This window comes from Rhinatrema bivittatum, chromosome 10, assembly GCF_901001135.1.
Source record: "Rhinatrema bivittatum chromosome 10, aRhiBiv1.1, whole genome shotgun sequence".
Taxonomy (NCBI): Eukaryota; Metazoa; Chordata; class Amphibia; order Gymnophiona; family Rhinatrematidae; genus Rhinatrema; species Rhinatrema bivittatum.
In genome coordinates this window covers 126,775,049-126,787,991 of record NC_042624.1, presented here as the reverse complement: position 1 = coordinate 126,787,991, position 12,943 = coordinate 126,775,049, and the positions used below count along the sequence as shown (strand labels likewise).

The 12,943-nt window shown below is 44.1% G+C and overlaps 1 protein-coding gene across 4 annotated transcripts in view; it reads left to right on the top strand.

Moving 5' to 3' along the window:
- The window catches only part of SZT2 (SZT2 subunit of KICSTOR complex), a 446,100-nt gene that overhangs the window by 142,146 nt on the left and 291,011 nt on the right, over positions 1–12,943 (top strand). For 3 of the 4 annotated variants that reach the window (XM_029618789.1, XM_029618790.1, XM_029618787.1), the window contains exons 28-29: positions 6,863–7,118; positions 12,098–12,242. In XM_029618789.1, coding sequence (XP_029474649.1) covers positions 6,863–7,118; positions 12,098–12,242 — 401 coding nt within the window. The remainder of the gene's footprint in view (positions 1–6,862; positions 7,119–12,097; positions 12,243–12,943) is intronic. The other variant, XM_029618788.1, reaches the window with a different exon arrangement.

The following is a 12,943-nucleotide window of genomic DNA, read 5'->3' as shown; positions in this document are numbered from 1 at the left end:
CAAAGCCAATTGTGAGAACCTTGCTCTTTATTTCCACAATAAAATACAAAAAATTATGACTCGCTTCCCTTCTCCCCCCACACCCTCGAAATTCCAAGTAAATAACAGTAGAACCACTATTCCCTTGCCCTCCAATACTCAAGCAACTAACACCAACGCCACTCTTAATTCATTCGAAAACACCTCATCGATCAAAATAGAATCCATCCTGAAGAAAATCAAACCCGTTGTGCACTCTTAGGATACTATTCCTACCAAAACCCTCCTCACCATCCCCAACATCATCTCAAAACCCTTAGCCAACATCATCAATAGATCCATCTCCCCAGGCACAGTCCCAAACCAACTTAAACAAGCCATCATAAAACCCATTCTAAAAAAAAAACTGCCCTCGACCCTTCTGATCCCACCAACTTATGCCCCATCTCCAATCTTCCATTTATATAAAAAATACTAGAAAAAAAAATTAATCATCAACTTATGGATTACTTAGATGAACATCAAATCCTTTCCCCCTCCCAATATGGCTTCCGAAAAGACCATAGTATCAAAACACTCCTCATCACCCTTTCGGACCACATCCTGAAAGCCCTAGACAAAGGCCAATCTTATATACTTGCCCTTTTGGATATATCCTCCGCATTCGACACTGTCAACCATAGCATCCTAATAACACGACTTGAAGAAATTGGCATCTCTGCATCGCCCTCCGCTGGTTGCATTCATACCTTAGCAACAGACAATATAGAGTAAAAATTGGGAACACTGAATCTAAGCCATTTAACTTGACACGAGGCATCCCACAAGGTTCTTCACTATCATCCACCTTGTTCAATATATACCTCCTTTCCCCTCTGCCATCTCCTGATTAATCTTGGCCTCCCACATTTCATATATGCGGATGATGAACAGATCCTCATACCCATAACCGACACTTTGCCTAATGCCATAAAGACCTGGGAATCAGCCCTCACCTCTATCTGCACCCTGCTTTCAGATAACTACCTTGCTATCAACACCTCTAGAACTGAACTTTTAGCCATCTCACCCTGCAATATCAATTCTAACCTACCACAGCCCATCACACCTCTAGCCTCCTTCACCTTTTCCCATCATGTACGCAGCCTTGGCGTCACACTGGACAATCAATATAATCTTAAAAAGTTCATAAATGCCACCCTCAAAGACGGCTCCTTCAAACTTCATACGTTAAAAAAAACCTCAAACCCCTGCTACATCTCAATGTCTTTCGCACAATTCTCCAAGCCACCATACTGTCCAAAGTTGACTACTGCAATGCCATCCTCCTTGGCCTTCCCAAAAATGCTATACAACCTCTACAGATGTTACAAAATGCTGCTACCCATATCCTTACTAATACACACAGAAAGGAGCATATCACCCCTATACTCCAACATCTGCACTGGCTGCCTATCACATCTAGGATACTATACAAGTCCCTCACCATCATCCATAAATCCCTCCACAGCCAAAACATGCGGTAGTTCAACGAACACCTCAAATTCCGTATCCCAGACAGACCCACCAGATTTAGAGCTTTTTATATACCGACATTCATATGCATATCACATCTGTTTACAAGTAACAACATAAGAAAGCAGCCGCAGGCATGCTAGTTATTTATTTATTTATTTAGAACTTTTTATATACCAACATTCATATGCATATCACATCTGTTTACAAGTAACAACATAAGAACGTAAGAAAGCAGCCTTGGGCATGCTAGTTATTTATTTATTTAGAACTTTTTATATACCGACATTCATATGCATATCATATCTGTTTACAAGTAACAACATAAGAAAGTAAGAAAGCAGCCTTGGGCATGCTAGTCATTTATTTATTTATTTAGAACTTTTTATATACCAACATTCATATGCATATCACATCTGTTTACAAGTAACAACATAAGAAAGTAAGAAAGCAGCCTTGGGCATGCTAGCTATTTATTTATTTATTTAGAACTTTTTATATACGACATTCATATGCATATCACATCTGTTTACAAGTAACAACATAAGAAAGTAAGAAAGCAGCCTTGGGCATGCTAGCTATTTATTTATTTATTTAGAACTTTTTATATACCAACATTCATATGCATATCACATCTGTTTACAAGTAACAACATAAGAAAGCATCCTTGGGCATGCTAGCTATTTATTTATTTATTTAGAACTTTTTATATACCAACATTCATATGCATATCACATCTGTTTACAAGTAACAACATAAGAAAGTAAGAAAGCAGCCTTGGGCATGCTAGCTATTTATTTATTTATTTAGAACTTTTTATATACGACATTCATATGCATATCACATCTGTTTACAAGTAACAACATAAGAAAGTAAGAAAGCAGCCTTGGGCATGCTAGCTATTTATTTATTTATTTAGAACTTTTTATATACCAACATTCATATGCATATCACATCTGTTTACAAGTAACAACATAAGAAAGTAAGAAAGCAGCCTTGGGCATGCTAGCTATTTATTTATTTATTTAGAACTTTTTATATACGACATTCATATGCATATCACATCTGTTTACAAGTAACAACATAAGAACATAAGAAAGCAGCCTTGAGCATGCTAGTCATTTATTTATTTATTTAGAACTTTTTATATACCGACATTCATATGCATATCACATCTGTTTACAAGTAACAACATAAGAAAGTAAGAAAGCAGCCTTGGGCATGCTAGCTATTTATTTATTTATTTAGAACTTTTTATATACGACATTCATATGCATATCATATCTGTTTACAAGTAACAACATAAGAAAGTAAGAAAGCAGCCTTGGGCATGCTAGCTATTTATTTATTTATTTAGAACTTTTTATATACGACATTCATATGCATATCATATCTGTTTACAAGTAACAACATAAGAAAGTAAGAAAGCAGCCTTGGGCATGCTAGCTATTTATTTATTTATTTAGAACTTTTTATATACGACATTCATATGCATATCACATCTGTTTACAAGTAACAACATAAGAAAGTAAGAAAGCAGCCTTGGGCATGCTAGCTATTTATTTATTTATTTAGAACTTTTTATATACGACATTCATATGCATATCACATCTGTTTACAAGTAACAACATAAGAAAGTAAGAAAGCAGCCTTGGGCATGCTAGTTATTTATTTATTTATTTAGAACTTTTTATATACCAACATTCATATGCATATCACATCTGTTTACAAGTAACAACATAAGAAAGTAAGAAAGCAGCCTTGGGCATGCTAGCTATTTATTTATTTATTTAGAACTTTTTATATACGACATTCATATGCATATCACATCTGTTTACAAGTAACAACATAAGAACATAAGAAAGCAGCCTTGAGCATGCTAGTCATTTATTTATTTATTTAGAACTTTTTATATACCGACATTCATATGCATATCACATCTGTTTACAAGTAACAACATAAGAAAGTAAGAAAGCAGCCTTGGGCATGCTAGCTATTTATTTATTTATTTAGAACTTTTTATATACCGACATTCATATGCATATCACATCTGTTTACAAGTAACAAGGGGCATAATAACTTAAATTGAGAAAGTGAAAAATAGTTACATGTAAGAGGGATATCAAAGGAACAAGAAGGAATGAGGCAAAGAAATAAAAGGGTCAAGATGACCTAGTTCACAGGTGCAATGAACTGCAACAATTAAGTCTATTGACAAGGAAGCTGTAAATCTGTAAATTCTGGGGCAAAAAATCCACAGTCTGTATAGTTCTGAGTCTCTTTCTCTATTTGAAACTTCATTGCATATTCAGGTCCATAGAATCCAACATTGATCTTGATTGGATATGACCACCATCTATAGATACAGGATTGGTGGGAATTTAGCCAATCCCCCTCTTCAGTTGACCCCTCCCCTCTTCTCACCTCCCCCCACCCTCCCTTGTCCCTCCCCCTGCCACTTACCCTCCCAGTTTCCCCCAGCCCCTTCCCCTCCCTTCCCTTCCCTACGTAAAGAACTCTTGTAAATGCTGTAAACTATCTTGCGATATTTTGTCTTTGTTACTTCTTCGTTCAATTAGAGTTCCTATTTCATTTCGTTCTGCTGCCCTATCCTTTCCAGCTGCCCTCGCTCCTACCCCCCGTTACTCCCTGCTCTCGCCTGCTCCCTTTCCTCCCCCTCCGTGTTCATTGTATTTTCTGCCTGCCTAAGTTTTTTGTAAACCTGCCTGATGTGTTCCACGAAGGTCGGTATATTAAAAGTGTTAAATAAATAAATAAATAAATAAATATATACCCCCACAGGAAGCGTAGCAACTTAGTAATTTCCGTCTCCAAAGCAATTTGGAGAGCCTGCATGCTCGCTGAGCATGTTTCCAAATCTACTTTCTTTTTACTAAAACTTCTACAGCACCATCGAGCCCCGCACTCCTGCGGTGATACCCTAAGGTCCCTCCCCCAGTTGAGTTTCCCGGGGTGATTTCCGTGATCCCCCGGAGGTTTAAGTCCTCCGTCCGGTGGCCGAATCGCAACAGGGACGACTCTGCTATACGCCTTTCCTCCGTGGCCTCTGCTGGGCGCCATCATCCACAAGATTCAGAGACACCGGGGCCTAGTTCTTCTAGTGGCACCAGACTGGCCAAGAAGACCCTGGTACGCGGACATGAGAAGACTACTGGCAGGGGAGCCCCTTCCCCTGCCTCCTCTTCGGGACCTTCTACGTCAAGGTCCCATACTCCACGAGGATCCGACTCAATTCTCTCTTACGGACTGGCCATTGAGAGGGCTAGACTGAAGAAAAGAGGTTACTCGGAGCCCGTGATAGATACACTCCTCCGAGCTCGCAAGTTTTCCACATCCCTCACCTACGTAAGGATCTGGAGAATATTTGAAGCATGGTGCGACACTCATGGCACCAATCCACATGTGACCACAATCCCTATTGTGTTGAATTTCCTGCAAGATGGGCTTCAGAAGGGTCTCTCCCTCAGCTCCATCAAAGTTCAGGTGGCTGCACTGTCTTGCTATGGTCCCAGGAGGGATGGCAAGATCATTGCCACGCATCCAGATGTTTCTCGCTTCCTGAAAGGGGTCAAGCACATTCGTCCGCCACTGAAGTGGCCAGTGCCTTTGTGGAACCTTAACCTTGTTTTGGATTTCCTTGCGGGATCCACCTTCAGACCCCTTCGGGGCCTGTCTCTCCGTTCTTTAACCTTGAAGATGGTGTTCTTATTGGCGGTCTGTTCAGCACGTCGCGTCTCTGAGCTACAAGCCCTGTCCTGCTGTGATCCCTTTCTGAGAATCACTCCAGAGGCTATCCATCTTCGCACGGTTCCCTCCTTTTTACCTAAAGTGGTTTCACAGTTTCACCTTAATCAGACTATATCCTTGCCTACCACGGCAGGTTTGAAGAAATCTGAAGAAGGGCGTTTGCTACGCCATCTCGACATAGGCAGACTGCTGCCCAGATATCTGGAAATGACACAAGAAGTACGAAGGACGGACCATCTGTTCGTCCTGCACAGTGGGAAACGACAAGGGGAAGCGGCCTCTCGGCCCACTATCACCCGCTGGATTAAAGAAGTTATCAGAGCAGCTTACGTAGAGGCCGGGAAGTCTCCGCCTCTACAAGTCAAGGCTCATTCTACCAGAGCACAAGCGACATCTTGGGCAGAATCCAGGATGCTGTCGCCTGCGGAAATCTGTAAAGCGGCGACGTGGTCCTCCCTCCATACCTTCTCCAGATTCTACCGTCTGGATGTCCAGGCCAGGGAGGACACAGCGTTTGCGAGGGCAGTCCTACACGGTCCTCAGGCAGCCTCCCACCCAGGCTGGGAGTAAAGCTTTTGTACATCCCACTTGTTCTGAGTCCATCTGGCTACACGCTAGGAAATGTTGAGATTACTTACCTGATAATCTCGTTTTCCTTAGTGTAGACAGATGGACTCAGCATCCCGCCCAGCTGCCTGTGTACATGGGTTTCACCGATTCAAGGTAAGCCATGTCATCTATTTCCATAAGAGCGTACACTCTACCAGGTGTCAACGCCTTCCGGTTGGGAATGCTGGCGGTCTCCAGCTACTATCAATCGGTCAGGGGAATCCTGTTTCACTTTTCACTGAGCGTCAGTACACACATCCATAACAGCTTTTGCAAGGAAGATTACTGAGTTGCTACGCTTCCTGTGGGGGTATATACCCCGTGCTGACGTCAGATCCGTCTCCAACTGCTAGCACGAGCACACTATACCCATTCGTTCTGAGTCCATCTGTCTACACTAAGGAAAACGAGATTATCAGGTAAGTAATCTCAACATTTTGTTGTTGTTACCTTTCCTTGAGTTTTTGAAAGATAGGTGGGTGCCAGATATATGTAATGAAATGAAATAAAGCAATAAAAGGTATCCCTGAGAATCTGGGTAGCATTAGAGAAAGGGAATGTGGTGTGAAGAGAGGAAGCGATCGCAGGTGTGATGAATAAAGGTAAACTCCTGAGCAGGATAGTGGGGAGAAGTGGAGGATATGGTCAGATAAATAAATGGAAGAACTGATAGAATAGTGAGACTGCCTTCTAGGTCCTGTTTAAATTTAACCATATTTTTATTTTTTGTTTCTCTTTACTCACCTTTCTTGTCTCTAACTCCATCCATCTCCTTTTACTTGACTCATTTTTCTTCACTATTTTCTTTCTTCTTGCTTCTTTTTCTTAACATTCTATATTCCTATTGCTTCTCTCTTTTTTTTTTATTCTCTTTTCTCCTTGTCCTTCACACTGTCGCCCTGAATGACTCCTTTTTTCTTGATTACTTCCATGGTTTTTGCTATCATTCTCCTTTTCCCTCCCCCTCTCAATGGTTGTCCTCTTTACTCAGCCCTGTTCAAGAGCCTGCAACAATTCCAGGATATTTCTTCCCAGGACCTGCTCACAGCCATGGATTATTGTGAGGAGCAGCTGCAGGAAATAGATATCACCGCCTTCTTACAGACACTGTGCGACCACATTCGCACCTTCCGTGAGAGCCATTCCCATGGCCCACAAACCAAAACTGCCACGTTCCACATTGGTAACCTGGATAAAGAGGATGATGCAAATGCCAGGCAGAGAGGCCCTCTGCTTTCCGACTCAAGGTATGAGAAGAGCCCTGGTGAGAGGGGTGTGGAGAGGAACAGGTTTGGATATTATGGTCATAGGGACCTAGAATAATAAGCCCTGTAGTAGTCAACTATATTGCTTTAAATCTAGCAAAGACAGGAGCTAGTTTCATCATGCAAAGTTTCCATCCTTTCTCTCTGATGTTGTCCATTGACCCTAACATTCGATTCTTATGTGAGGTGCTTATTGAAGCAAAGTTGACTTTTCAGTATCACATCAAGGCAGACTCTTCTAAGTTACACATGTTCCCTGTACGTACCAGGATCAGTCCAGGACACCTGGGTTGTGACCCCGCACCAGTAGATGGAGACAGATTAAAACTTGTGGGCGGAGCTACATATGCTCCTGTGCCAGTCACAGCCCCTCAGTCTTACTCTGTCTCCAGTAGGTGGTGCAGGTGTAGTCACAGCCTCTGGGTGCCCTGAGGACTGATATTTAGTTTAGTCAGGGTTATTTTAGTTCTTTTAGTAATTTTAAGCTCAGTTTGTTTCTAAGGTAAATTTTTTGATTCTAATTTTGGTTAGAATTAGTTTAAAAGAAGCTGTCCGTCCTGCCTCCCAGGGGGGTGGGAAGGTTCTGAGAGGACCATCCCCCCCTGGTTGAGGCCGCTGCTGAGGGTCGAGGACCCGAACTGCCAAAGCAGCAGCGTTGGGGTGACACCGGGGAGCCCGGTTCACTCACCCCCAACAGGAGCAGGAGCCCCAGGACCCTGGACAGCGGCAGGTTTGATTTAAAAAAAAAAAAAAAAAAGCCGATGGTCCTCCGTCCAGTCGCAGTGGTCCATCAACCGTCTGGAAACCAGAGCGGTTCGCCTGGCTCTGCAAGCCTTCCTCCCGTTGGTCCAAGGGAAGGCGGTCCGTGTGTTGTCAGACAATGCAACAACAGTATCATACATCAATCGCCAAGGGGGGACAAGAAGTCCACTTGTGGCGGAAGAGGCAAAGCTCCTGATGAGTTGGGCAGAGCGCCATCTCAACTCCATAGCAGCGTCTCACATAGCCGGGGTCGACAATGTTCAGGCGGACTTTCTCAGTCGACACCACCTCGACCCCGGAGAATGGGAGCTGACGGAAGATGCCTTTCATCTCATTTGCGATCGGTGGGGGCTGCCCCACATGGACCTGATGGCCACGTGGCACAACGCGAAGGCTCCTCGGTTTTACAGTCGACGTCGGGAGCGAGGAGCCGAGGGCGTCGATGCGCTGGTTCTTCCTTGGCCAACCAACGTGTTGTTGTACGTATTCCCTCCGTGGCCAATGATAGGCAAGATCTTAAGGCGCATAGAGTTGCACCCGTCCAACGTGATCATGGTAGCGCCGGAGTGGCCACGGCGCCCTTGGTTTGCGGATCTCGTTCAGCTGTCGGTGGATGCTCCCCTTCGGCTACAGGGGTTTCCGGGGCTCCTTCGTCAGGGCCCCGTTTGTTTGGAGGATGCGGATCACTTCTGTCTCGCGGCATGGCTTTTGAGAGGCAACGTCTAAAGAAAAAAGGCTATTCAGATGCGGTGGTAGCCACGTTACTGCGGTCCAGAAAGCAGTCTACGTCCTTGGCTTATGTACGTGTCTGGGTAGTTTTTGAGGAGTGGTGTATCAGCCGAGGGCTAGATCCCATTTCCGCGTCCGTCTCTGATATTCTGGCTTTTCTTCAGGCCGGTCTAGCCAAAGGGCTTTCTTGTAGTACCCTTCGTGTACAGGTGGCGGCGATTGGTTGTTTGCGGGGTAAGGTTCGCGGTTCCTCTCTGGCCCTGCATCCCGATGTCTCTCGTTTTCTTCGGGGGGCTAAACATCTTCGTCCACCACTACATCATCCATGTTCCTCCTGGAATCTTAATTGGGTCCTTTCTTCTTTGTCTTCGGCTCCGTTCGAACCCTTAAAACGGTCTACTCTTAAGGATCTTACTTTAAAGACCGTTTTCCTGGTTGCGATTACCTCGGCTCGGAGAGTCTCGGAATTACAGGCTTTGTCTTGTCGGGAGCCATTCCTGCGGATTTCAGATACGGGAGTTTCCCTGCGGACGGTTCCGTCTTTTTTGCCAAAAGTGGTGTCACCGTTTCATTTGAACCAGTCTATTGAGCTTCCTGCTTTCGCAGGTGCTGAATATTCCGACCCGCAATGGAAAGAATTGCGGAAGTTGGATGTGCGGAGGGTTCTCCTCCGTTATCTAGAAGTCACTAACCCTTTCCGGGTGTCGGATCATCTCTTTGTTCTATTCTCGGGCCCAAAGAAAGGAGGCCCGGCTTCCAGGACGACAATCGCACGGTGGCTTAAAGAGGCCATCGGCTCAGCGTACGTGTTACGAGGGAAGCCTATCCCGAACGGTCTCAGGGCTCATTCGACAAGAGCTCATGCTGCGTCTTGGGCGGAATCTTCTCAGGTTTCGCCTCAAGAGATTTGTAGAGCAGCTACCTGGAAGTCCTTACATACCTTCATTAGACACTATCGGTTGGATGTTCAGGCTGCGAATTCTGGGGGTTTTGGAGAGAGGGTACTCCGAGCGGGACTCTCTGCTTCCCACCCTCGGTAATTTAGCTCTGGTACATCCCAGGTGTCCTGGACTGATCCTGGTACGTACAGGGAAAGGAAAATTAGTTTCTTACCTGATAATTTTCGTTCCTGTAGTACCAAGGATCAGTCCAGGATCCCGCCCGTACTGTTCTGAAGAAACGGAGAGTCCGCTCATTTCTTTGTTAACTATTCCGGTTATTGCTTCGTTCCCTCGTTTTGGGGTTCTGTTCCGGTTGGGGGTCCTTGAATGGCTCCCTGTTAAGGTTAGTTATTTAGTTTGGTTGTTCTATTTTTTGTCTACTTTGACATTACGTATGACTGAGGGGCTGTGACTGGCACAGGAGCATATGTAGCTCCGCCCACAAGTTTTAATCTGTCTCCATCTACTGGTGCGGGGTCACAACCCAGGTGTCCTGGACTGATCCTTGGTACTACAGGAACGAAAATTATCAGGTAAGAAACTAATTTTCCTTTATGTGGCTTGAAATGTTTGCTTGGTCCATCAGAGCTCCAATTTTGCCTCTTCTTGACTACTGCAACTCTGTATATATTGGGCTACTAGAATATAATCTGCTCACACTTAGTGCTGCAGAATGCTGTTGCTAGGCTAATTTCAGGGCGAGGAATTCAAGAACATATTACCCCTGTTCTCGCTGACTTACACTGGCTCCTAGTGATCTGACAACTAAAGAATAAAATGCATTGCTGCTACATAAGCTGCTGAGCCTAGCTTCATTGCCCTGGGCTAATTCTATGCTTTGGATTTTCAACCCTCCAAAGAGGTCTCCTAGATGTTCCATCTGTTCGTATGGCATGCCTGGCAGAAACTGGGGAGCGGGCATTTGCAGTAGCTGTGCCTGAAAAAAGAGCTAAGTCGTAAGCAAGGGCTTTCAACATTTTTGTGCAAGATATCCTGGCATCAACTATTCACAAGTGTATACAATTAACAATTAAATGTTTTGATATAGGTAATTAATTACAAAGATGGTTACCATGAAAAATGCAGGAGAGAGCTTGTTGCAGTAGAGGTTATGTTGCAGTAGAGGTTATGTTGCAGTAGAGGTTATGTTACGGAAGAGGTTATGTTACGGAAGAGGTTATGTTAGGGAAGAGGTTATGTTAGGGAAGAGGTTATATTGCGGTAGAGGTTATGTTACGGAAGAGGTTATGTTACGGAAGAGGTTATGTTACGGTAGAGGTTATGTTAGGGAAGAGGTTATGTTAGGGAAGAGGTTATGTTGCAGTAGAGGTTATGTTGCAGTAGAGGTTATGTTACGGAAGAGGTTATGTTACGGAAGAGGTTATGTTACGGAAGAGGTTATGTTGCAGTGGAGGTTATGTTGCAGTAGAGGTTATGTTAGGGAAGAGGTTATGTTGCAGTAGAGGTTATGTTAGGGAAGAGGTTATGTTGCAGTAGAGGTTATGTTACGGAAGAGGTTATGTTACGGAAGAGGTTATGTTAGGGTGGAGGTTATGTTAGGGTGGAGGTTATGTTAGGGTGGAGGTTATGTTGCAGTAGAGGTTATGTTAGGGAAGAGGTTATGTTGCAGTAGAGGTTATGTTACACAAGAGGTTATATTGCGGTAGAGGTTATGTTACGGTGGAGGTTATGTTACGGTGGAGGTTATGTTACGGTAGAGGTTATTTTACGGTAGAGGTTATGTTACAGTAGGTGTATTGAGGCAGAGGGCGGATGTTAGAGTACAGAGGAGGTTATAAGGGTTAGCGGAGATATAAAGATGTAACAGAGGAATACTATGGAGAAAGAGCTTATGCTGCAGGGGGCATAGATAGGGTGGTGTCGGAAGGTGAGGCGGGGGGAAGTGGAGAGGAGAGGTGGAGGTGAGCCATTAGGTGTAAGCCTGCTTGAATGAATAGCCAGGTCTTAAGGTTCTGTTTAAATTTCTTAGGGCACGATTCTTGGCGAAGGGAGGAAGGTAGCTTATTCCAGAGGGTGGGCCCGGCTTTGGTGGAGCAGAGCTTGGTGAGTTTAGTTAATGGGCTATGTAGAGTTGCTAGGTATTGCTTTCTGGTGGGTCTGTCTGAATTACAAAATGTGATGTGTTCTTTAAACCTAGCGCCTCTTTTTGGACAGGAGCGGCGGCTGCCAGCGGGTTTCACAGCCGACGCTCCATTTTCCCGCGTCTGTTCTCAAACCCGCTGACAGGCACGGATTTGGAAACCGGATGCCAGCAAAATTGAGCATCCGGTTTTCAACCTGTGAGCTGCGGGCCGATTTAAAATTTTTATTTTTTGTATTTTTAACTTTTGGGACCTCCGACTTAATATCGCCATGATATTAAGTCAGAGGGTGTACAGAAAAGCAGTTTTTACTGCTTTTCTGTGCACTTTCCCGGTGCCGAGAGAAATTAACGCTTACCTTTGGGTAAAACAAGTCTAGTATGCTGTGTAGAAATGTCTTTAATTGTGTGTTATTCCTTTCTGGCAGTAGCATGGAGACAGAATTTCCCCCCTCTGGAGCTGGCATGGATCACACAGTCACAGGCAGTAATTGCTGCACTCAATTTCCTCTCAGTCTGCTGGAAGCCAGCCGGCCCTGTGACGTGTACCCAAATGTGCACCAAATCATCCAGGTCTGTTGCTTCCCCCTTCTATCTCTCTCCCTCCCTTTTTTTGCCTTCTGCTTCCACCTTCCTCCTGTCCTCCTCTTCCATCTCCCTTTCCTCTTCCCCGCCCTCTGCTTCCACTTTCTCTGACCCTCCCGTACCCTCTATTTCCATATTGTTTCCTCCCTATCATCTTCCTCTATCCTTCTCTCATCCTCTGTTCCAGCCTTTCTTCTTCTCTCCCTTCCACCTTGCAATTTTCATCTCTTTCCCTGCTCTCTGGAAACACAGGAAATGACAACAGTTAAGGGATTGCAGTCTGTCTGTTCTGCCCATTCTTGATGCAGCATCACAGAGCTGATCTGCACTCAGGCTTTTCTTATCACCTTTTCATCTTGAATTCTGTTACTGTTTTGGCCACAGCTGTATTGAAATAATTGTTACTCCTGAGACTCCTCATCAAGATGTTATGTTCTACACTGTTTTTTCATTGAAAAATATTTGATGTGTGCATTATTAATACTCTGAGATATTCATATCCCTTATAAGTTATACATACAGTTGCCTGGTCAAATTGTATGTTTCAGTTAATCTAAGTGAACATCAGGGTTTACCAACTCCGGTCCTCAAGAACCACAAACAAGCCTAGTTTTCAGGATATCCATAATAAATATGCATGAGAAAATTGTGCATACACTGGACAAGGGGCACTTAGAGAAAGATTAAAC